Source organism: Anopheles aquasalis, chromosome 3, assembly GCF_943734665.1.
Source record: "Anopheles aquasalis chromosome 3, idAnoAquaMG_Q_19, whole genome shotgun sequence".
Taxonomy (NCBI): Eukaryota; Metazoa; Arthropoda; class Insecta; order Diptera; family Culicidae; genus Anopheles; species Anopheles aquasalis.
In genome coordinates, this window is record NC_064878.1 from 53,363,549 (window position 1) to 53,388,548 (window position 25,000).

Consider the following 25,000-nt stretch of genomic DNA (forward strand, 5'->3'; position numbering starts at 1 on the left):
CGGTAGCGGCGGTGCAAAGAAACGCAATGGACGGAGCAGCCGTAGCCGGAGCCACAGTCGACCGAACCGGCGAGATACATCACGATCCGGGAGCAGCCGTTCACCTTCGAGGGGACGTAAAGGATCGGACGATTTCGAGATCCAGAAAAAAGAAAACAGCGTCCAAAAGAAGCGTCACTATCGCTCGAACAAAGATTCATCGGATTCGGAAGCGGCCGAGGCACATCCCGCCAAAGGAGCGGCACGCCGTCGACCAACCGATACAGAAAATAATGCAGATCGACGAAAACCGATGGGTGGAAGGGGTGGAGGTCGTGACCGACGTTCTGTTTCCCGTGGACGTGGCCGGGAAGATGGTCCACGCGGAGGGCGTAATGTGCGATCACGATCTCGTTCCCGCTCACGCAACCGTTCTCGGTCACCGAGGCGAGCTCGCTCGCGATCTCCAGGCCGTCCAACTGGTCGTGGGAATGTTCGGTAAGCGAACCGGAACCGGCTGGACCTCCGAAATGTTAAGAAACATTAACCCATAATGTGTTTCTATTGATGTTTTCTTGTTTCCTTTTTAAATTTCTTTTCCCTTTCCACGCCCTAGTGATGGCAACTTCAATCGTCATCGTTCGCCTCCGTCTCGTGGTGGTGGTGGTGGTGGCGGTCCAGGTCGGGGACAAGATAATCGAGACCGCGACCGTGACAGGGACCGTGAACAGCGCGATCGCGAACGGGAGCGAGATCGCGACAGATCCGGTGGTGGTAATGCACCAACACAGCGTTTCGGAGGAGGAGGGCCTTCGAGCCCATCGCGTGGACGTCGTCCAAACTCACGGGAGCGGGATCGTATGCAGAATGAACGAGAACGACGTTCTGGCGATGGAGGCCGTCCTCGTGATGCGGCGAATGCACCGAAGTGGCGCCGTTCCGCCGAACGTGGTGAACAGCAGCAGCGGGGCCACCAGCAGATGGGACCGCCGGTGTCGAACCGGTACGACGAGCGTGATCATCGCAACAATCGTGAGGCTACCGGCAACCGTTCCTCAACCGGTGGACAGGAGCGCGACAGTGTGGAGCAGCAGGACCGTTTGAATCGCAGCGGTAGTGGATCGGTACGGGGTGGACGCAAAGCCTCCGAAAGCCCGGCCGGATCCACCGGTAGCCAGCGCCAGTCAGCTTCCAGAAGCTCTAATACACGCGAATCGAACGACAGGCTGGCCGAGGATGCTGCAACCGAACGGCGGCAACGCAGCTCAACGGAGCAAGGGTCGGCCGAGAGGGCTGATGAACGCCGTGCCGCAGGTGCACGCAAGCAACCACAACCAGCAACAGCAACCACAATCGCCCCATCGGAAGCGAAGAAACCGAACGATCAAACAGCTTCAAAGGAAACGCCCTCGGTCGGCAACAAACGTGGCACTGCGGCGGTGGCGCCAAATGAGAACAAGAAGGAACCGAAATCGTCCGCGGGCTCCACGCGCAGTGCCCGGTATAGTAGTAGCCTCTCACGGACACCTTCTCCCTTCCTGAAACCTCACGAACGCGAAGCGTCAGCTATCGCCACCTCCGGGTCAGGACAGCGAGAAGAAAAAACAAATGCTTCGGCATCGGCCGCAAATGCTGCCACTATCGCAGCTGGTTCTAAAAGATCGCAAAAACAACCGAAAGCAGCTAGCACCAAGCAAGAGTCAGCAGCCAGTTCGGACAGTGAAGACGAGGACGACGACGACGATAGTTCCGGAAGCGAGAGCGAAGACTCGAGAAAAGCGAAAAAGAAGCTTGTTCGCAAGGATGAAGATGATCGCAGACAGCGTGAGGCTGCCGCAAAGCTGGCCGCCGCAACAGCACGAAAAACAGAAAAGCTCAAGAAACGAAAGGCGGACGCAAAGAAGCAGCAGCAGCAGCGGCCAACTAGCAAACGTCGCTCATCGTCCTCCTCTTCGTCGAGCAGTGAGGAAGAGGACGACGACCGTAACGCCAAGGAGGGTAAATCGTCGGACGAGAGCGATGATAGCGATAGGCGGAAATCGAAAAGCAAGGATCGACGTCCACCAAAGAAAGCCCCTCGCAAAGAAGACACATCGAAGACGGGCACCACCACGGTGGAGGATCATCGGAGCAAATTATCGACCGCGACCGCGACCTCGACGAAGGAAAGTGAAGCACCGGCGAGAAAGGTTCACCGTGACAGCGGCTCTAGTTCGCTTGCCGCCGAGTCTCAGCCAGGCAAGAAACGCAAACACACCACCACCACGGTCGAGGTCGATGAGGGAAAGGCGAAGCAGAAGGAAAGCTCCAGCCAACAGCTGTCCTTGAAAGCGAAATCAACTGCCTCCAACAGTGCCAGCTCCGGGGCGAAACCTGTCGCAGCTGGATCGACTGGTGCACTGGCCGAACCCGAGTCGTCCTCCTCGAGCGACTCGACGGAGCGCCATCGCAAGAAGCGTCGCAAGGAGAAGAAACGCCCACGGGACGCTTCGGAGGAGGGCAGTTCGTCCGATTCCGAGTCCGGCAGTAGGCGCAAGAAGCACAAGAAACACCGGAAGCATAGCAAGAAACACAAGAAACACAAGAAGCATAAGAAATCGAGCAAGGCCGGTGGTGGTGGTGGCAGCAGCAGCAAGTACCGGGGCGGCAGCTCCTCGTCCTCGTCCGATGATGAGGAGGAGATGGCACGCGAAGGGAAGAAACGTGGACAGACACAGTCGGCCCAGGCGACGACGGCGACGCTCGGTGGGCCAGCCATTAACGATGATCTGGAGCGTCAGTTGCGTGAACGGGCGCTCAAATCGATGAAGAAACAGCAGAGCAGCACCTCCGACTGAAAGCGCCACCAAGCCCCAGCGTCGTCGCCATCATCGTCCTCGCCGGTGCGGCGCTGGGGTACAAGACGAGTCATTCTGACGCACCGTCGTGAGTAACCTGCGTTACTTTTAGTACTACCGCTACTACTACTACAACCGCTGTTACTATACTGTGCTACTCCTTTAGCGATCATTCGGATTCAGGCAAAGGTTCGCTCTCCAGATGTCCGATAGTAGAGCAAAGCATCATCGTGCGTGCGTGCGTGCGTGCGCGCGTACGAACGTTTATTGTATAGGGTATTGGACATAAGACGAGGCGAGCGAGAGAAGATCACGCACTAGTGTAATAGGCGGTTACGCGGATGTTTAAGGATTTCAAACAAATTGAACACATTACCCGCCCCGGGGGGAGGATTAGCACTTTGTGATGCTACTCCCACATTTAACGATCGTATGGGTATGCGTAATCGGGATAAAATGGCTCCCCTCCTATCCATTTCCTCTCAAAAATCAGGTTGTGTTGAATGGGTTTTATTAAGCACCATGGCGAGATGACGGTGATCGCGTGTCCATTGTGTTGGTAGTACCGCGATCGCTCGCACGTGCTCGGGGTTCTTCATCCTATTCCTGAAGTATTTGTACCTTTCCGTAAGCACACACAGGACATAAGAACAATTGATTTAAGACGCATAATAGCTAATCGGGAAGAGACCAGTGTGTACATCTTTCGGCGTCGATCGAATTCTTCTTTCTCTCATCTTTAAACCTCTCTCTCTCTCTCTCTCTTTTAAATCTCCGGGAACTCGAACGTCCCGAGAAGCGAACTGCTGCTAGGCTAGGGTGCACGCGACATAAGCAAACAGAATATAATTGAACAGAATTTTTAGCTTTTAAGTCACAAACACAACATCAACTCCCCCTTTCCCACGAAAGGAGACAAGCGAAGCGCGCTCGAGCGAGAAAGAGAGAACCAAGTAATAAATTAAAAATAAATCATCCCACGCAAGCTGTCTCTTCCCTACACCCCTCTCAGATCCCCCCCTTCTTACTTTATGACACACAAATGGTCTCTCACTATCTCGCTAATTCAATTTGCAATGATTGAACCAATTTGGTCCGGTATAGGGAAGCGCGGTAGGGAAATGAGTATGGATTTGGACCCCCACATGCTCTAGAATCTACAGATAAAGCCAAGATAGCGCAGTCAGCAGGATGCGTGCGGTACGGTGGACCCCACCCCGCACTACATAAGATAATTGTCGTGCAACGTGTGTGTGTGTTGTGTCTCAATTTTCAAAAATTTACCACACAGCGACCGAGCGGCAGAAGGAGGACATCCTGAAACACAAGTAGAGCAAGCGCGCGGACGACTACATAGAGGCAGGATCGAGCAACCAAAACGAAACAGCAAATAAAGATTAATAATCATATAGAGAACCACACAATCTACTTAGCGGCACTTACGATGTGCGACGATACTGCCAACGCCTGGCCACAGGCTCGATAAAGCGAAAGAAAATTGTCCACAAATTCTTCCTTCCTTGTTTTTTTAGTTCAGTTTCGTAACATTTGCAACCTTTTTGTAGTTATAAACACCGAGCGGCACACACTAGTAGATACTGTGATATCTCACCTCCAATGTACATCCGCGCTAATCATCACCAAAACCACGGAAGTAGTAATGATCGTAATTAGCCAGTAACTGAACGGAATGTCATGCTCGATGCAATACGTACACGTTAGTTAAGCTTGTACCATAGCCCCTATTTACGCTAGTCATCGTAATACGGTTTAGTTAATGTTTCCGTTTTAGTTTTAGTCAATCCAATGAAGGTTTTACAAAGTACATCCCGTTAACCGTAGAGTAGCCCCCGTGTTTCTTTCTTTCTAGTTTTCGTTGCTTTTTCGCCGGTCACAGACGCCGTGTAGTCAATTCAGATAGACGTATTTATTTGTATTTACAAAAAAATATACTAATGGCGTACCATACGCGCTTTCGTTTTTTTAAATTATTTTCCTTCTTTCTGTTCTGTGCTCGTTTCCGTCTTTCGTTTCGTTCTGTTCTGTTCTGTTCTGTTCTGTTGCGTCCGCGTATTCTGCTCTGGTGTCTTATCATTTACTTGTCTCGCTTGCCTCTTACGAATCCTATTATTAATAACTCACATTACACCTTAAAATGCTCACCCCAACGCAGCAGGGGCTTGTTGTGCAGCTTAGGTTTGGCGCCCCGTTCGACAATCGTGGCCCACCGGTGCCAACAGCAGGAACCGTCGAACAGTCGAAGACGCCTCGAAGAATAACTTAAAACATCCCGCACGCACCCAGCGGGATCAACACCACGAGCAAAAGCCTGTCCTAGACCATCCGCTAGCTAATCGGGAATCCAAAATCAATTCCGTTGGTGGTTAAACCTGGTCCTTATCCGTCTGTCCGTCGTCCGTCGCCCGTCTAGCCAACCGGTCCGGTCAAGGTGGTTCCAGTGGTGTGTTCCTAGGGGATAAAGTTACCACCGGCTTCCCGTGGCTTATCGGTGGCATACTTTGGCTTGCAGACGCAACCACTCTCGACCAGCACGTAGTCCTGCCCGGTCAGGGTAACCGGCCCCAGCGGGATCACCAGAAACAGATACGGGACGTACGTTTGCGTGCACTCGCCTCGCACAACATCACACTCGGACGATCTGGTGAAAATGGCATGGGCCACAGAGAGAAAAAAAAGGAGAGAAGGTAAAGGAATGAATTATTATCGCTTTGGCTCACGAAAATGAAAGCGGCCGCCGTAGTAGTTGCAGCGATGTGGTCCGTTGCAATAGAGCGCACCATCGACAATCGTTGCCGGCGTCGTCGTCGTCGTCGTTGTCGCCTTTGGCGGATGGAATGCAAATGCGCACCGGTGAAAATCGGTCAAGTTTAAAGGCCAAGGAACGATGGCGACACGGAATTTGGCTTCCGGGGGTTGAGGGAGAGTGCGCAAAGTACGCGAACGATATGTTAATATCCTCCGCGACTGGCCGAACCAGCGGGTCCGGGTAAAAGTTAAAACTTTCCCGCATCCCGATCGAGCACGGACGATACGTGCAGAAGAGAGGGAGGGAAGTGGTCAAACTGACGCAAAAAACCGAAACCAAATGGGAGCAAGAGGGGGGGGGGGGGGGCGGTGCGCAGTTCCACTGCACGCTCTTGCACTGCCACAAAACCCCGGAGGACGGTACTCCTTGTACTCCTTCTCCTCCTTCTCACGTTGTTTGCATAAATAATGGCTCAAAGTAGCGCGAGATCGCGGAACACCAAACACCAACTTCCTCCAACAGGGCGCTCTGTACTCTTTGGCACGTTGGACAAACAACAAACGATGGTCCGTGGATCGGTGGCGATCAAAGTCTAGTCTCTATAAGTAGTACCGTCGTGGTAGAGCATCTGGAAGGAGAAGAAGATCGTGATCGCGATCGCGGTACTTACTCGCACACCTCGAAGACGACTTGCTGCAACAGATCGGGGAACTTCTGCACGATCGTGACCGGCTGGCCGGAAGTGAGACTGACGCCGTACATCGGGGCCGTCGTGTTGTAGCGCGTCTTGCAGAGCCGCGACGGCGTATCCCGGCACTGGGTACTGTCCAACGAGCGACCTTCGGAAGCGGGAGCGGAGGGAGGGAAAGAAAAACGAACAGAACAGAATGGATTCGGTTAGGAAGAACGTGACTGGTGCTGCCGGTGCGGGATGCCGGCCTTCTTCGACAAATTCGACAAAGTAAAATTGAAAGTTTCACGACGTCGCCATGCCCCAAAATGGTGGCCACGCTGTTACTGTTGATTGAAAATGGAATTCTGAAATACTTCCCCCACTGAGTGCCCTCCCGGAGGACGATAAACTTGGTCTCTAATGTGCCCATTTCCTGTTTGGAACTGGAATTGCGCCGGAACGGGCAGCATGGCGCAGTAGTTGTTCTATAATGTCAACACCACCCCGGAGTGGCATTACACCGGATCATGGAGGATCATTTCCGTGAACTCAACCGAATGCACTCTTCGCTGCATTAGCATAAAGTCACATTAGCTGCATTACCATCTCACCCGCTACTCCGAGAATGCTATCACCATGCAGGCAGCGAGACAACATTCTGTTCAGCAACACCGGCGCAGTGCAGCAGCAGCAGCAGCAGCAGTGGGATCGCGTAAGCGCGTAACGGTTTTGTAGAAAGTGTCCACCACAGAGCGTCCGGCGCGACGGAACACGAACCAGCGATAATGTCGTCGAAAGTTGCTCCCGCTCACTTCGGCGCGCTGTGATGCTGTGGACATCACGCCGCGTTACCGTTGCCTCATGCCAGCTGGGATCGCGGTTGGGTTGGATGTGGCTGCCGCCATTTGATTGACCATGAAATGGGCTAGCGGGATCTCGGGACTGCCAGCCTGCCAGCCAGCCAGCCATCATCGAGCGCCACTACTTGTTAATTGTTTCTCTTTTGTTCTTCAACAGAGCGAGCGCACGCTCGTGCATGCGTCATTGACGTCGAATTGACCACCGCTTCGCTACCACCATTCTTAGTCTCGGCTTGGAATCGGCGTGAAATTGGCCACATTTTGCACGCACTTATCACGTGCCTTCCACTACCGTCCCGAAGTGGCCCTCGAAGTGAAGCGTCGACGCCGAGGCGGCCCCATTAGCCAATTTTCGAACCGAGCAGAACTCACGATGCACGATTGTTGCTGCCCTCCGGTAGCCGGTGGCTATTAGTTACACGCTGTTTCCCTGTCGCGGGGGGGGGGGGGGGGGGGGAAGTTCGGAAGAGAAAACAATGGCCAATGACCTTCTCCCTCTTTCCCCCCGTCCGGGAAAAACAACCCTGCTGGGCAACCACTTTCGTCGTCCCAGGTTGGTGAAATTGATGGTGAGAACTAGCCGGAAAACGGTTGGCCACGCGCGCGCGCGTTCGTTTCGCTTTTCCAAACCCACTCCCCAACGTGAATGGCGAATGACACGGAAAGAAGGAAAGTGAAGTCCCGCTCTGAACGGGTGGTCAGCACCTTGGTATCGCACCGGGTGTACCGCAAAAGTGAATGCTACTTAAGCTGTTTCCAGGCTCTTGACCGTTCAAGTCTCTTCTCTTCTCTTGGCTTTTCCTTTCCAACACACCACACCACCGTGCACGTGGCGCGGGAGAGATGATTTACGCGGTAAAATGATTTGATCGCTCGCATCGCTCCGGATGAAGATGCTGCGCTGGTGCTACTTACTGTATCGTGTCCGGGCCGTCTCGAGGTCGGCGGCCTCATTGGCATCACCGTACGCCTGTAGCAGGGCCCGCTGGGTAATCTTGGGATCGAGCGTCGGCAGCTGGCTCATGCGGCCACGGCGTGACGAACCACCCGGTGCCCAGTTGGAGAACGTCCGGGCAACCATGCTGGCCGGGTACGGTGCATTGTTCGGTCCGATGCAGTTCGGGCTGTCGGTGAGCGCATCACCGGACAGATACTTCAGGTTACCGCTGCTCGAGCACTTCTCGGTGCCTGACCTGGCACCTGACGCTGACGGACCATCGGACCACAGCCTATGGCCACTGGTGGCGGTGGACGAGCTGACTAACTGTGCGGGAATGAGCAGTAGTGTCACCAGCTAGTGGGAAGAGAAGAAAGAGAGAAAGAGAGAGAGATTAATGAAGTGTTGTTCACGGTCAAGATCGATCAAACACTAGAAACTAAACGGAACATCCCGCCGGATGTGCGCCCGAATCGTGGCTTCCCATCGTTTAGAGCGCAAGGAGCGAGGTTAAAAGGAAGGAAATTAGTGGCCAACACCGTTGAATGAACTTCCTACAGTGGGCCAGCCAATTGATTCGCTTCGCTTTCTGCCACTTTCTGGAGAAGCTTCCTCTGCCTTTGAACTGGTAGAGCAAAGTACTCGGCAGCTACCAGCTGTTGCTCTCCAAACCGTACGATCCGGTTGCATAAAACTGGGTTAAGAATTATCGCACCGAAACCCATCCCGGTTTGCGGATCTTCCAGACCGCAGCTGTTGCATCATTTATTTGCGTAGTTGGAATTTGCGTTCCGCTCGTCTTGTGCTGTACACTGGAAGACTGGATTTTGAGAGCCAATTGGTGCGAATTGTTGCTGTTCGGTTCTTCAGCTCCTCGCTCGTGATGTTCTGCAATCTGCCACCTGTTTGTTTTCTTTTTTAATTGGATTTGAGAGGATAATTTGTCTGGAGTACTAGCGCCCGGGCAAGATCCGCAAGATGCCCCGGTGGTGAGGTTCAGCTTCGAGTAACGGTAAATACTGGTTCGAAACGGGGCTTCTGAAAATCGCCCAGATAGAGGATTCGCCATCTTCCGATACTCCCTGAACTCTGCGTGTGATAAGGCACACACTGCGGAGAGCCTTTCCGGTGCGGAATCACCAGCACCTGCTATCCAGGCAAATGATTTCATTTCTTTAAACAAACCGACTCGCTTAACCACCTTAATGTGTCGGAAATGCTTCTGTTCTCGAGCCCACAAACAATAGGTACAGCGCACGACAGCAGCATGCCTTCCCAATGACATTGTCCTTAATGATGTGACAAACATGCGGCTTGCTTCTTAGCCTCCCACACAACACTCGCGGAAGTGGAAATGCCAAGTCATTTTGGCAAGTTTTCTCCACGGGCACTTTGCAGGAAAGAAGGTCAGTAGCGCGGCCATCGTTAAACACACGCCCGGTTCAAACACGCGAACGGATCATTTGTGCCAAGCGACGACCATTAGGAAGCCGGTGACACGAAGTCGCTGGCTGATCGTGATTGTCCCCAAAAAGCAGTTGCGCCGAGCTGCTTATCGTTCGCTTCGATACGACCTGGATGCATATTGGCATGTACGGATCTGTGGATTGTTGGAACAATGTTGTACCGGCACTTCCGCCGGTCATCTGCACGGTTCAGCCGGCCGAGAAGCCAGCTTTCCCAGAAAGATCAACTAGCAAGGGATTAGTCAAACGGCAGCAGCAGCAGCTTGTCACCCTTTTCTCTCTCTCTCTCGCTCCTTGTGTCTCTCCCTCTCGTGCTCCAACACACAATGGCCATTATTGAAAATGCCATTCCCATTCTCTCCTGCCCTACCCCTCCTACCCTTTGTATCCCTGTACAACGTCCCAGGGGCGGCCCATCGTCATCACCATCGTTGCAATTGGCTTGCGAGGAAAGCATCGCGTGGCGTGGCGTGGCGCATCTCTCACGCTCACGCGAGACCCTCTCCATCCCCTTTTTCGCGACGAAACAGAGGTCCGTGCGTTCCACTTCCCAGTCCTGGCCCCCCCCCCCCGGGGGGTGGTGGTGGTGGTTGCTGGGAAAGCGTGAGGCGCGAGGCGCGAGGTGGTTCGCCAAAGAGAAAGAAGTCGAGACGAGTAGCGGTAGCGTATTTTCAACGCTCGGTATGTCACCAGCTTCACTCTGGCCGCCGGACCTACCCCCCGGTGGGTGGTGGATGGAACCACTGGGAAGACGATCCCGGAATAGGCGGCCAGTTCCCAGGCCAGGTCGGTCGCGATCGGTTGCGGCTTCCAGGAATGGTCCGCTTGACACTTCTCACCGTCGAGGCCGTGTACCAATCGATTCTGCACTTCGCTTCCCCGCCCCAGGAGGGGGTGCTTTCCTCCCCACCGGAGGTGGTGATGATTTTCCATTTCAATGGAAATTCCAACATCGACATCGACCGGTGAGCCGGTCCACGGGAATCGGAAGACACACGCGACTGGAGATGTTGGCCCCCGGCCCGAGGGGGTGGTGTGCCTTATGGTGGTGGAAGGAAAATTGCTCCCCCGCCCCTCACTCCTCCTCTCTGCGCACCAAGTTGACCCCGTTTTTCGCGTTCAAGCGGTGGTAAGTGAATCGGCGTGTTTGGTGTTGGCCAAGTGCCAGGGTGCGTGCGTGTGTTGGAGAGGGGGTGGAAGGGGGTGCAAGGGTTTTAAATTTTTATTGGTATTTCTAGTTCAGCCACCTCCCACCCCACTTCCATCCACCACGCGTGCCTTTTGTCGGATTGAACACGTTCCTTCCTTTCGCACACACTCTCTCTCTCTCTGTCTCTCTCTCTCTTTCTCGCTCTCTCCACCCCCCGAGGGGGTGATTGCGTGCGCCCGCGCGTAGAACGGCTTTCCGGTGGGGCCAACGTTGGAATCGACACCCCGTTGGCCGTATGCAAATGTGCGAGAAATTCTTTGCCAACAACCACCGTCCTCTACCCATGACCGTGCGCTCTCTATGGAGAAAGAAGAAAGTGTTTTCATCAAAGCGAGGGGCGGCTAGAGGTTTCAATTTATCACGGTAAAGGGACACCGGCCGCCGGGGCGGTGGAAATCGGTTTAGCGAAAGAGAAACCAGCCACCGGCGGATAGGGTTCTCTTTGCATGCCCTCAGCGGCCTCTAACTTGTAAACAGATAGCTGGGGCTGCCTGTGTGTGCGGAAAAATGGCTAGAGGTTGAGGTTTGCTTTCGATTTTCTTTCTTAAATCAATTTTCCCTTTTTATAATTACTTCCCGCTTTGCCTATCGTGGCGATAGCGTTGGCAGAAGAAGAAAAAAAAAGTGTCGGCGAAACGATTCACCATCACCGATTACTTCATCTCCATGAGATACCGCACGGTAGGCCACGGTTAGCCGGTGGTGGAGCCTCGTGACAGCTTTCTCTTCGTTTGACCAACTCGTTTGGTTTTTGCTTCTTTAAATCCAGGCAATCCGCTAATCAATGTAAAAACCATAGTTACCTTTGGTAGATTATCGTAGAAATAAATTAAATTTCCTTTCGATTTCGAATGGTCCGACCGATGACAATGTCGAGCTTTTCTACTCAGCTGGGCGCTTGACCGATGTAGCTGCCCTGTTCATAAATGGAAGTAGGATCGATGTTCAAGTAAGTGTAGCTGAGAACTAAGCTGTTGAAACTGCCACAAGAGATTCTTTAATTTTATGTCGATTTTGGAAACAAAACGTTCTCGATTCTGTAGAATATCACCAGAATATATTAAGCAGAATATTTTCGCAGGCAGTTTGTTAGCTAGACACTTAAAACATTATCCAAACTCTGGCGAAAATTAACGGAAAACGAATTCGCGCGCATAGAGCTTGAAAACGCAAGAGGAACTGCCACAGCTCACTTACAATGATGTGGCGCCATGGTATGTTTACTGTGATTAGTTTCATAGATTCTGAAAATTTTTGTGCGTTTTTTTTTTGATAAAGTAACAGGAGTAGGACATGCTGAGTGTTATACATGACTAAGTAACTCTCGAATCTTTAAACCATAATTAATTCCTCTTCAAAATACAAAAAAAAACTCGAAAAATGTGTCATAAGGAATTGTGTCACAGAGATTATCGTAACATTGAGTAACAACTGGAACCGTGCCACCGAAGAAAACAAATTAGTGCCAACAGTATTCTAATGAAAAATGCCAACGTGCCACGGCACCATATCATCGATCAATCACGAAGATCTGACGACTCTCCTCGCCCGAAAACCATCACAAGCATCACCTGCGATATGCTAATGAAGGTGGATACCACGGACCACGGAGAACGCCGTTTGCGCCGGTGCATCAACGAACGGTATCCTACCAGGGAGCGCCAGGCCACCGGTGATCAGATTAGTGTCTGCTGTCCAAAACAAAACAAAAACAACAACGAAAAAAAAACACCGCTAACCACGCCAGAGAGAGAGAGAGAGAGAGAGAGAGAGAGATTTGATCTCGTCTAATCGATGCCTAGGCGCGTGCCAGACCACCATCAACCTTTCCCCCCGCGTCTCTCTGTGTTCTGTGGTGCTTCCACGGCAGCCGACGAACCGTTGACCACTAACACACTAACTGCGGCTCGCGGCAGACACCTTCTTCCCGGGCGCTCGTTCTCGGCGCTCGGATGGTCGATCGGTCGGGGAAAGATTCGGTTTCTCGGTAGGTCGTCCGGGTGGCTGTCGGTTGACCCATTTTCTGGCTCTACGCCTTCGCGTCGATCTTTATTATCGCTCTCCGATTCTTTTCCCCATCCCCCCCCCCCCCTGCCCTCCAGCTTCCCTGGCCTCCACCTCGCCTTTGGATGTCGTAAAACTTTCCAAACCCAACTCGCCTCCTCCACCAGCAGCACCACCAGCAACAGTCCGGGATGGAATCCCCCCGGGAGTCCGGGATAGATAAAAGAAAAGGTAATGCGTGCGTGAGCGTGTCTTTCAAGGGGAGGAAAGGGGTTTGAAGACTTCAGAATGAATGAAGCCAGAAGGGAGAGAGACGCCTCTTGTCTCATATTTGGGTCAGTGACAAAGGGTGCCAGCAGCTTGTGTGTGGTGTGCCCAGTGCGCTTCTCGGCATCGTCCCGTGGTGGCCTTTCTGCTCTCACAGACAGATCCACCTCGCACCGGCACCGGCAGTTATGCAAATGAGCAGCACCATTTTTCTTGTCCCAAAAGTGCTAAAAAAAACCCACAATCTTGGCCATGCGTAGGTGCCACGAATAGACGCCAGGCTAATGGTCGCGTCTCGCTCGCTAGAGTGACAACAAACGATCTCATTCATTCATTTCCGCGAAATTTTGTTTGACCAGAGGAGTGGTCGTGGTTTTGCAAAACCGTTTTGTGCCGTGGAGTTCTGCTTCGGTGCTGTCCGGTTTCCCCGGTTGTCGTAACCAGTAGCGCAACTGGACGGACTCCGCGTTGCAGTCATGTAGCATTAGAGCATTGGGCGACACGTTTAACGGTATCCTGGAGGGTTGGCTGATGCTGCTGCTGCAGCCAAGGAACCATTTGTCAACTGGTTTAGGTTGCTGTGTACCGAGCGGTTTAACGGCGCATTCGAGGAAGCGAACTGTAATCTGCTGCAAATGCTCCGAATGCTTTTAAATTCCTTTCCGGTCCCACAGACAAACTTACACGGGAATAGCAGATCAAGAAGAGGAACCATTTGAGAGCGTATTCCTGCCCAACCGCCAGCACCGCTAAACACTATCTTTGACACTCTATTTGTCTTGTCGTTGCCTAATCGCTATCGTGGAATGAGACAAATGACACCATTAGGAATAGACAGAGAGAGAGAGAGAGAGAAAGATCATCATGAAATCAATTTTTGATCGATTCAGCATCCGGCGTTGGGCTACCGAAAACCCAAAATGTGGCGCCTAAAAAAAAAAGAGGCCAACCAGCGCGACCTACCTGAAAGCGCTAGACGCGTGACAGCGCCGGGACAGCAATTTAGATAACGGTGCACCACTGTCGCTTCAATGATGCGTGCCTTGAGCCAAAAACTCGCTGAATTGATTTGCAAAAGGTTGTGTGCGTGGCCGTGCCAAAAAAAAAAGCAAAAGAAACAACCGAAGCCCCGGAGCTTTTGCCAAGACAAACTAAACGAAAAGCAATGACCCAAATTCCCCCCACCGGCACCGATCCGGCCCGGTGGTGTTAAGGAACAGAATAAATAAGCAAACCATGCGACAAGGTGCGAAAAAACGCAGAGATCCGATGCCACGATGCCCGGATCCGTTCCCTTCACGATCGGAAATTCAAAAGACTTGCGCGGAACTAACAAGCGACGAACTCGCTCATTGCTCTCGCTGCGTCCGAAGAGATCAATTTCGTCAGGACGCTCCCCTCTCGCTCAATTTCTCTGTTCCATTCGTCTACGCGGTTCGCGGCTCCATTAAAACCGTGGCCACTCCATCTCCCCCACCCCCTGTGGATGACAGAGCGCAGAGCGTTGGGGTTCGATTCCGCAACCTTGAAACGAATGGTGGCGGCCAACCGACCTGAACTTGACCGTGGCTAATGCTCAACCTTGACGACGAGTCGCGACCGATGGGGGACTTGGGCTTTTATGTTTTTATGCCCACAGTTCAATCATTAGACCTCCACCACGGTGGCTGCTGTTGATGGCGCGGAATTGAAAACCAAAGCAAAACTTCAAAATGGAACAGCGCACGAGATGGCGTGTACACGGGCCACCATTTTATTGGCCAATTTTGGGTGCAGGTAGCGTAAAAGCAAAGGACGATTTTCACCAGTTTCGGGAACATTAATAAATTAAAAGGAATCGCGAATCATGGCAGGGGGAGAGTGAGAGAGGTTTGCGCGAGCGCGCTGAGTAGAAAGTTGATCAACGGAGAGTGACCACGCGCGATATCATGGCGCAAAAAAGGTGATGCGCGCGGTGATATCGAATCCTCGGTATCGTTTTACCACCACCCTCCCGGAAAAAAGCATCCAAGTCAATGTTTAATCATAGCACACGCGAGAAGTTGTTTACGAAACATCGTGGAAAATGGGAAAAAAACATTAATAAAACATTCGCTTTTGAGGTTTCTTGGGGGGGGGGGGGGGGGGAAAGACTGATACTCGATACTCAGGTCGGTCGGTCGGTGGATTCCATCGTTTAACTCACTTTCTGTTCCATTTTCCAGTTCCCATCCCATCGCATCCCGTGTCCGTGATCGTTGAAGTTGGGATTAGTGCAGTTAAGGCAGGAACAAATTGGCGGTGGCTATCTAGTGGCAATCGGTGGTCAAAAAAAAGAACCAGAAGACAAAGTAGGTTGCCACCTACTACGGGCTGACTGGCGGTCGCGGTCAGTTGCATTTCGAATCGCGACTCATCGCGTCGTGGTCAACGGAAAATTTCACTTTCGCCGACTTCGAGCGCGCTTTGTTGGAATCGAAAGCAAAAACAAGGCGAGTCCCGGAAATACACGGGGAAGGTTCATAATCGATTATAACCCTTTTTCGGGGACGTGCTAATTCGGTCTGCGGCCATTGCCATCGAGTTGAGTGTGTACGAGCACACACGCGTGCCTTCCTCGCGCTGGTTTGGCTTTCTTTTATGACGTGTTTCCCTCCCCCGTATATGACGAGCGACGAACAGAGAGAGAGAGAGAGACAGAAAGAGAGTGAGGAGTTGAGGCAGGCATTGCCATTGTCCGGAGGGTGGACATCTGATCGATCGAATTGGAATTGGTACGAATGGTGTTCGATTGAAAAGTGAATGCTGATTGACCGAGGAATGAGGCACGAAACCGACGGACACGATGGCCTACTTGGCCTCACGACCTGTCCTCGATCATCGGTGAGTTGCTTGGTCGGCGCTCGGTCGCCTGCCCTGCGTCCAGTTCTCGCGATCGCACAATCCTGTTCTCGGTTTCGTTTCGTACGAGCGTCCGTACGTAGCTCTTGCCATAGCCAAGTGGCATTGACCGGGAAACGATCGGATGGAATGGACGACAGCACCACCTGGCCGGCCGGGTCGCTTGGCCTTTCGCCCATGTCTCGACCTACAACACATGAGAACTTTCTCAACCAATTAGGGCGACCGGTGGTCCGGGGCATCCCTGCAATGCACTCCTGCACACAGAGGACATAGAGACCCCCACCCCGAACGTCTTTGCAAATAATCGCAAAACGGTTAAGAAAATTAAACCAAATTAAGGTCCGCCCAAGGTGAAGAAGCCACGGAGTGCGGTGCGTTGTGGTGCTGCCACCGGTTCCGTCGAGCGGTCCCGGCACGCAACATTAACATTTTTAGTGTTTCTCTTGTTCCTCCCCAAGTTAATGGTGAGAAGCAACGAGATATGAGGAACAGTTTTACTCGCCTTGTGGTTTGAAAGAGGAGGTTTTTAAGATGGTCTTTAAGATTGTCCTCCATGCGGTCATTAGGCGGTGGGGTGTGGAAGACTATTCTTCAAGTCTAAGGAATGCCAGGTGCGTTGTGCTGTTAGCTGTATTAGGTCTTCAGAGACCCACACGAGAGTTGAGGCATGAATTGAAGTAACTTCTTTGGCTTGGAAGTCTTTGGAACCTGAACTACTTGTCTGGATGCTGCCAAACCCTTCCCAGGTTCCAGAATTCAGGCATCACAGCGGACGACAAACACGCTCCTGAATGTCAAAGTGCAAAAGAGGGAAACCTGCTCTCGGTCGATCTTCGTGCGGTGCGTGCGCATACTGCTGGCTCCAAATTCGGGATCGCGGGCACCAAGGCATGCTCGTGCGCACGTTTGTATGCAAATCATGGCCACCACCCACCCACGGAACGCATCCAAGAATCATTGGCACACGGTGGACGACTGCGTGCAGCACGACACGGGGATATCCATTCTTCCATTTACGGCACGGTTCGGCACGGTGTTTGGCGACACCAGAGGCATTGTCCGCTGGCGTGTGTGGTTTCGTTGGATCTTGTTGAACACAATGGCTTGCTTGGGTTTTGAGTAACGAAAATTATGGTTTCCGGGTTACAGTTTCCACAGCGAATTGCCAAAAGGGAACCACAATAAATCATCCCGGGATGGGGGAATTGCCCTGTGGGGTCGCGTGTGTTGGCGGAAAAGATAATAGTTTGCGTATGATCGTGCTATTGTATTGTCAATATACGCGTTCTCGGACGAGAAGATGAAGATCTCTGCAGATGATCAACAGTATCGACGCAAACGGGGTTATGTTGCCACGCCAGGCAACTCCCCTCCGAGAAGTCCCAGATGCAACACCAGATCGCTCCCTTACGGTTCCGCACAATAGTAGCACTTGATTAAGCGAACTGGTTCCTGAACTGGCCCAAAACCCTTGTGTGCTATCGCTTGTCCAATCGCCGCTCTCCCGCCCCACCCGGAAAAAGCCGAAAATTAGCCTGATTAACGGCAACAAGCGATCCATCAAAGTCCCATTTAACGCTCCGGTCCATTGATAAATCGTTCCTCCGCTGTAGCGGCATCGGCATCAAAAATGGATTACCAGCCAGCCAGTCGGCTGACCACCTTATGGTTGGTCCAAGAGAAAGCTTCCTGCACACATTTCGGTCAACGAGACGTGGAATGCTGGCGCTGCGGTGCTGCCGGCGCACACTGCCACGGCCACTGTTGATTCATCATAGCGCACCGCGGACAGAGTGGCCCGCCCCGGGAGTGGAGAGTGGCTAAATACTTTTCATTAAGCCCCCCACTCCCCTCTCCCCATTTAATGAGTGATTCACTCCATTGGACCTCCGCGTTCGGCTCCAGGCTGCAACTGAATCTCTACTCGATCCTGTGCGCAGCTTCGACTTCGATGACGCCGTTTTCTGCGCTGGCGCTGGAGATGGTTGGCCAACCTTTGACCGTCCACAGCAGAGTGACTTTACGGCTGTGCGTCCGCCGACCAGGACCAGTAACGGAATGAGTTCGACGCCGGTCACGAAAATTCATCTCATCGGAAGGCGCGCACCGCCTCGGGAAATTGCGCGCCGAGAAAGTTTCATTACCGATGGTGGTGGCTATATCCATCCACCACACCCGCACCACCACCACCACCGATCGTCTCCTCTCGTCTGGCCGCTCTGGCATCGAAGTGCTTTTAAGCATGTCCGCATGTGGCGCGTATCCGTTTGCGCTGGTCTTTTCGAGTGGACTGTTTCTCTGCTCGAGCCAGACACCGGATGATCCCATTTCCCTGCCCCATACTTCATTGCGCGCCTGGCGCCCTTCGCACCGTGTGGTTGGATTGGAGTCCCGAAATCAAGTAATTGGGTTGAGTGGCAGCATCAGTTGTTAGTGGCCACGCGCAAACGGGAAAACAAATTAAATCATCCGTACGAACGCGATGAAATCTGGCCAGCAGGCAAGCGGCAGTATCCAGTGCGAAGATCGGGAATCGTGTGTGCTCCTGGTACGGTGGAGAAATCGCGGTGCGTCGGTACGCGGGAATTGGCGCAGAGACTAGCAGCACTTGCACCCCGACCAGACCAGACCAGAGCAGGCTTTGCGAGAGGCAGCTTTACGGTGTTTTTGTTCGCTTCTTGCTGTTTTGGTCTTCTTGGTGCCCCCTCATCCTCATGGAAAATGCCCCCCACCCCCGCGTTGCGGGTCGACAGATGGTAGTTGTGGTGCGCATCGCGCTAGTATGATCGCGTCCGCTTATCATCCTACTTACTTACCTGTGCCAAATAGCATATCCATCGCTGCTCCATCTTGTGAGTTGTGCTGTGCTTCGAGCGTCTTCCTGCCCTCTCGAATATGTTGCTGCTGTTGGGCTTCTTCGATGCTCACTTCTCCGGTAAAGTGGCTCCGGGAGATGAGAGAATGTTCTTCGTGATCGCGGAAGGCACTGACAGGCAGATTGCGAATGCGAGACACCGAATAGTAGAGGAAGGTTAGGAAGAACGGGTGGTGAGGGATTCTGCGTACAATTTTCAGCAACACGGGAGCACTAACAACAGCGGAGCAATTATGCCTCCGGCCGGGAGGAGCGAGTACCAAGTGGTAGTACCGGACGCGCCAACATGGATTCTACACCGCACACGAGTTTACGAGGCACTGGTACACACATAAACACGCACGGACGCACACACACACACGCGAAGAGTCACTTTTGCACACTCTGCTGCTGATGCTGCGTCGCACCTGCTGCTGCTGTGCCCTTGCCGCCGGCAGAAGGATGGATTCTCCGGGTCAATTACCCTCGCTAGGAACTGGATCGATTCGGTTTGGAGTGCGAGCGAGCGAGCGATGCGAAATCTGTTGCGATCCTTGGAAGCGCAGGGTACTGCGATTTTTCGATGTTGGCTGCAAAAGTGTACTACTACGATGATCGACGGATACGAATGGGATGAAAAATGGTGTTGATCCTGCCCGACAACCTGCAGTTCGATGGTCTTGAGTTCTTCGAAGAAGTCGGAACCACATAAACCGCACACTCTTGGCCGCTGCACTGCGCTCCGCTAAGGACTGAGAGAGGGTGAGATGAATAAGAACGAATCCGGGCGGACGCTGACGGTGCAATAAAGCGGAGCGAAGATTCCTTCTTGCAGCAGCAGGTAGTCCTCTTTCAGTACGGGACCGGGATCCTTTTTGGTGGCAAAACTCTCGGGCACTGTCGGCAGAGTGTCGATAAATTGATGACGATGAGTGAGAAGGGCAGCAAGGGTCGAAGACGCACCGCTGACGCACTTCCCGAGCTGTGTGCAACCCGTTTCGCGACGGAGAGCGAGAAGTATGCACTTGTCTTGCTCGTTCACGCACCACCTTCGGTCGTTAAACAGTAGCTTAGCTGGTCGGTGACGGAAGTTACGGAAGAGACGACGACAGGGACGGACTACTGAGACGAAGACGCGCGATCGATGAACAGCTGCTGCCCGGACCGGTGCGCACTGGGCGATCGCCAAGGAAGAACTGAGCGGGCCGCAAGACACGAACTTTTCAAATTAACACCCGTCCTGCTCAGCGGAACACTTCAACAGCAAGGGTGGTGGTGGTTCGCGTACGCTCGCGATCTGCTGGAAAGTGGGAAAACGGGAACCGAAATGGACGATCGCTGGCCACCAACACCCCGCGCTGTGGTCTTTCTTTCTTCGGCAAATCGGTTTCGCTCCTCCGTCACGGCTCTGTGTTGAAAGTTAAAGACGAGCCGCTGAAGCGACCGAACCGAAGAGGTGAAGAAAGGTAAAAAGACGAGACCACTGGTGAGCAAAGGTGAGCGAAGATGAGCATTGAAGAGAAGACGCCGTACGTCGGAAGAGAACCCGCGGATCATCCAGCAATGCAGGCTGGCTCTCTCGCGTCCTGTAGTTCTTCTTTTGAAATTCCCTAAAAGATCACCGAAGGAGAACTTCGGTCACATGTTTCGGACGAAAGCGATCGGTCAAAGGAAGTCAGCACATTATGGTCGTATAGACAAAATATATTTTCCAATATAAAAAATAAATGATAAACTTGTCCACTCTGCATGCTTTCTAGACGGTGAAGCGCTTGGCAAACTTTCTGCAATACTTTCGCCTTTCCGGACGAACCCCACGAGGCCAGTGTACGGCTTCCGGAACTTGCCTTTACCGTCGTGTTCAACAGGCTTGGATGGGCGTATTGATAGGAGGGTTCGCTGTCGCGAGACAGGAGTAATATTTGAAAACATCCACTTCAAAAGCAACTGACCCTCTGGTTCGGCGTGCTGCGCGTGCTCAATACTGTAAACCTCTTTGCATGATTGTAACGGTTTTTGTAAAGTGGCAAGGGACTAGAAAGAAGAGCCCTTACCTCTATGAGCTAACTTATCGTTTATTCCGAGTTCCAAAGTACCTAAACCCGCCTACCGTACTCGAGCAGGGACCAGTTTACGCACTTTTCACGAGTCTGGAATCTGCGAAATTGATTGTTTGGCGATGCGCGGGGAAAGCGAACGAGCGTTTTGCATTACGAAGAGTAATAGATCATTTAGTCTGTTAAATATTGTTGCTGTGTCATAAAAAAAATTACATCCACTGTATTTATGTGTACTTTTGGGAGCATATGAAAAATAATTCTAACAAAAGACATTCATTGAAACATGAATCATAGACGATCACTAACATAAAGCGTACATACTGGATGCATATGATCTAATGATCTAAATCCATTCATAGTGGCATCTCGTACTTGTGGTACTTAGAAAGAAATGCTTACCACGAGAAGGCCCAATTACGTTAGCAGTACGGTTTGTAATAATTCTTATCTTTTCCTAATCTTCGAACTTAATCGAATTAACAGACATGTCGATCAAGCCACCACGATAGCCGGAACGCTTCTTTTTCGTTTTCTCGTGGCGGAATGACTTTCCTTTCGTGTGCTTCAGAATTTCATTCGCCCGCTCACCGAAAGAGCCACGTGCGTTTTTCTGCAATGAAAGAGAAAACAGAATATTGAAACAAAGCCTCATAATATTGATCTGCGGTTCGGTTACGTACAGGGTACCGTGCGATCTGTACTCTATCTTTTCCTCCCCCAATGCTCGGACTATTCAATCGGTTTCAATGTAAAGCATTTAACGCACTTTAGATTTTTAGAAAAGTTAAGCTTCTTGCAATCTGTACAATTCCAATCACCCGACTTTTTGGTGTGTGGCCTTCTTGCCGATCTAGCTCCATCTTTCGTCTTGTCTCCTTTGGCACAGAAACACTGAAAGAATCGTTGATCATTCGTACGATTGCACTCACGACAGAGCCACTTTCCTGTCTGCTTGTTAAGCGAGCACTCAACAATATACGGAGCTGGTTTGCTGCAATCTGTACAACAATCCTTTGCCAAATCTGCGACATTGTTCGTGGTGTAACATGAAGTACATTTCCAACTCGTTCGAGCCAGCTGGCACTCCGAGCAGGAACTTCGGATAGCAAAGTTGACGTGGCTACATCCAACACACATCCACTCACCAAACGAAACCTTAGGTGTTGGAGTTGGAACGACCTCCTTTCCTGTTGCAAAGCTGATGAATTTGTTCTGTTTGCGCAAAAAAATGGAAAAGGAATGTCTTGTGATGCATTTCATACTAATTTGCAGTGTGTAAAACCAAGGAAATCATAATCCACAATAATCTACATTCCATTTTCCATGAAGATGCATCTTAAGACGCGAAGCTAACATTGTCACAAAGGCATCCACATTCACTGTTTCTCTTGAAACAATATCATTCGCTATCAATCAATCGAATCCTACACCTATTCGAAGGTAGTAATTTTCTAAATTTCTGTTTCTTTGTAGGAAGCAGGATAACCATGTTTTTCCATTGAAATTGCGGAACATAGCGAGTTTCCTTAAACAACGAGGATCTCGAAGCACCGGTATGGGAGGAACGATGATAGCGCACAAATTATGATTCCCTTGCGGCGAATAACACATATTGTCCACAGTGGGTGCATACGTACCTTTGCTTCGTAGGAATTATCCATCAGTCTATTATCGATTTCGATTTCTTCTTCTTTTACACGCCGGAATCGGTTGATACCACGCTTTTCATCGCTGTTTAGGGGTATTTTCTTATCGCTTCCTGTGCCTCCAGCATTACTATTTCCATTGATGTTATTAAAGTTTTGCTTGTTCGGTGGAGTTTCCTGATACAAAAGAGAATTTAATTTAGTGTTCTGTTCAAACAACTTACGACAAAGAGATTCGCTTACTTGACTGGTCCAGTCTTCACTCGATTTAACGAAATTACTGTAGAAATTAGTTTTTTTCGCAGGAGGTTCATGAGCTTCTTGTTCATCCTGAGCCTTGCGTTTTTGACCCACATTAGCAGTTTGTTGCTGTTTCGATGGCTTCTTATCATCCTCATCACTGTCGTCTGAGCTATCCGAATCTGAGGATTCTGCCTTCTTCTTCGATACAGCAGCCGAAGGAATTGCTACTGCCTTTGCCGCCGGTGCCTTAGCGGGAGTTTTCTTTGCTGTATCCTCTTCTGAACTATCATCCGAATCTGAGGATTCTGCCTTCTTCTTCGATACAGCAGCCGAAGGAGTTGCTACTGCCTTTGCCGCCGGTGCCTTAGCGGGAATTTTCTTTGCTGTATCCTCTTCTGAGCTATCATCCGAATCTGAGGATTCTGCCTTCTTCTTCGATACAGTAGCCGAAGGAGTTGCTACTGCCTTTGCCGCCGGTGCCTTGGCGGGAGTCTTTTTAGCTGCTTCCTCGTCGGAACTGCTATCTGAGCTATCATCCGAATCTGAGGATTCTGCCTTCTTCTTCGATACAGCAGCCGAAGGAGCTGCTACTGCCTTTGCCGCCGGTGCCTTAGCGGGAGTTTTCTTTGCTGTATCCTCTTCTGAGCTATCATCCGAATCTGAGGATTCTGCCTTCTTCTTCGATACAGCAGCCGAAGGAGTTGCTACTGCCTTTGCCGCCGGAGCCTTGGCGGGAGTCTTTTTAGCTGCTTCCTCGTCGGAACTGCTATCTGAGCTATCATCCGAATCTGAGGATTCTGCCTTCTTTTTCGATACAGCAGCCGAAGGAGTTGCTACTGCCTTTGCCGCCGGTGCCTTAGCGGGAGTTTTCTTTGCTGTATCCTCTTCTGAACTATCATCCGAATCTGAGGATTCTGCCTTCTTCTTCGATACAGCAGCCGAAGGAGTTGCTACAGCCTTTGCCGCCTGTGCCTTGGCGGGAGTCTTTTTAGCTGCTTCCTCGTCGGAACTGCTATCTGAACTATCATCCGAATCTGAGGATTCTGCCTTCTTTTTCGATACAGCAGCCGAAGGAGTTGCTACAACCTTTGCCGCCGGTGCCTTAGCGGGAGTTTTCTTTGCTGTATCCTCTTCTGAACTATCATCCGAATCTGAGGATTCTGCCTTCTTCTTCGATACAACAGCCGAAGGAGTTGCTACTGCCTTTGCCGCCGGAGCCTTGGCGGGAGTCTTTTTAGCTGCTTCCTCGTCGGAACTGCTATCTGAACTATCATCCGAATCTGAGGATTCTGCCTTCTTTTTCGATACAGCAGCCGAAGGAGTTGCTACTGCCTTTGCCGCCGGAGCCTTGGCGGGAGTCTTTTTAGCTGCTTCCTCGTCGGAACTGCTATCTGAGCTATCATCCGAATCTGAGGATTCTGCCTTCTTTTTCGATACAGCAGCCGAAGGAGCTGCTACTGCCTTTGCCACCGATGCCTTAGCGGGAGTTTTCTTTGCTGTATCCTCTTCTGAACTATCATCCGAATCTGAGGATTCTGCCTTCTTCTTCGATACAGCAGCCGAAGGAGCTGCTACTGCCTTTGCCGCCGGTGCCTTGGCGGGAGTCTTTTTAGCTGCTTCCTCGTCGGAACTGCTATCTGAGCTATCATCCGAATCTGAGGATTCTGCCTTCTTTTTCGATACAGCAGCCGAAGGAGCTGCTACTGCCTTTGCCACCGGTGCCTTAGCGGGAGTTTTCTTTGCTGTATCCTCTTCTGAGCTATCATCCGAATCTGAGGATTCTGCCTTCTTCTTCGATACAGCAGCCGAAGGAGCTGCTACTGCCTTTGCCACCGGTGCCTTAGCGGGAGTTTTCTTTGCTGTATCCTCTTCTGAGCTATCATCCGAATCTGAGGATTCTGCCTTCTTCTTCGATACAGCAGCCGAAGGAGTTGCTACAGCCTTTGCCGCCTGTGCCTTAGCGGGAGTCTTTTTAGCTGCTTCCTCTTCGGAACTGCTATCTGAGCTATCATCCGAATCTGAGGATTCTGCCTTCTTTTTCGATACAGCGGCCGAAGGAGTTGCTACTGCCTTTGCCACCGGTGCCTTAGCTTGAGTTTTCTTTGCTGTATCCTCTTCTGAACTATCATCCGAATCTGAGGATTCTGCCTTCTTCTTCGATACAGCAGCCGAAGGAGCTGCTACTGCCTTTGCCGCCGGTGCCTTGGCGGGAGTCTTTTTAGCTGCTTCCTCGTCGGAACTGCTATCTGAGCTATCATCCGAATCTGAGGATTCTGCCTTCTTTTTCGATATAGCAGCCGAAGGAGTTGCTACT

General features: G+C 51.6%; 3 protein-coding genes across 14 annotated transcripts in view; 1 reads left to right on the forward strand and 2 right to left on the reverse strand.

Moving 5' to 3' along the window:
* Positions 1 to 4,232, forward strand: part of LOC126578203 (serine/arginine repetitive matrix protein 1) — a 6,368-nt gene extending 2,136 nt beyond the window's left edge. The window contains exons 4-5 of the mRNA XM_050240527.1: positions 1 to 477; positions 596 to 4,232. The exon at positions 1 to 477 is cut by the window's left edge and continues 102 nt beyond it. Of these exons, the coding sequence (XP_050096484.1) occupies positions 1 to 477; positions 596 to 2,816 (2,698 nt within the window). The 3' untranslated portion in view covers positions 2,817 to 4,232. The remainder of the gene's footprint in view (positions 478 to 595) is intronic.
* Positions 4,233 to 4,381: 149 nt separating this feature from the next.
* LOC126578213 (uncharacterized) lies at positions 4,382 to 19,371 on the reverse strand. The gene is made up of 4 exons (XM_050240560.1): positions 18,700 to 19,371; positions 8,032 to 8,410; positions 6,254 to 6,422; positions 4,382 to 5,475 (listed from the first exon to the last, which is right to left on the reverse strand). Exons 1-4 carry the CDS (start codon positions 18,730 to 18,732, stop codon positions 5,286 to 5,288), a joined length of 771 nt encoding a protein of 256 aa, XP_050096517.1. The 5' UTR covers positions 18,733 to 19,371; the 3' UTR covers positions 4,382 to 5,285.
* A 1,049-nt stretch (positions 19,372 to 20,420) lies between these two features.
* LOC126578206 (nucleolar protein dao-5-like) overlaps positions 20,421 to 25,000 on the reverse strand; it is an 8,411-nt gene continuing 3,831 nt past the window's right edge. The window contains exons 3-6 of one of the 12 annotated variants that reach the window (XM_050240536.1): positions 24,889 to 25,000; positions 22,687 to 24,642; positions 22,435 to 22,620; positions 20,421 to 21,407 (exon numbers count right to left, since the gene is read on the reverse strand). The exon at positions 24,889 to 25,000 is cut by the window's right edge and continues 263 nt beyond it. In XM_050240536.1, the coding sequence (XP_050096493.1) occupies positions 21,252 to 21,407; positions 22,435 to 22,620; positions 22,687 to 24,642; positions 24,889 to 25,000 (2,410 nt within the window). In that variant the 3' untranslated portion in view covers positions 20,421 to 21,251. Of the gene's footprint in view, positions 21,408 to 21,483; positions 22,010 to 22,434; positions 22,621 to 22,686 lie in introns of those variants that run through there. The other 11 variants (XM_050240537.1, XM_050240540.1, XM_050240532.1 and 8 more) reach the window with 11 other exon arrangements.

Coding starts and splice junctions, on each gene's coding strand:
- LOC126578213 (XM_050240560.1), bottom strand. CDS start 18,732: ATGGAGCAGCGATGGATATGCTATTTGGCACAG. Junction 6,423..8,031: donor GACGGCCCGGACACGATACA/GTAAGTAGCACC, acceptor CCGCTTCCGAAG/GTCGCTCGTTGGACAGTACC. Junction 5,476..6,253: donor GTCGTCTTCGAGGTGTGCGA/GTAAGTACCGCG, acceptor CATTTTCACCAG/ATCGTCCGAGTGTGATGTTG.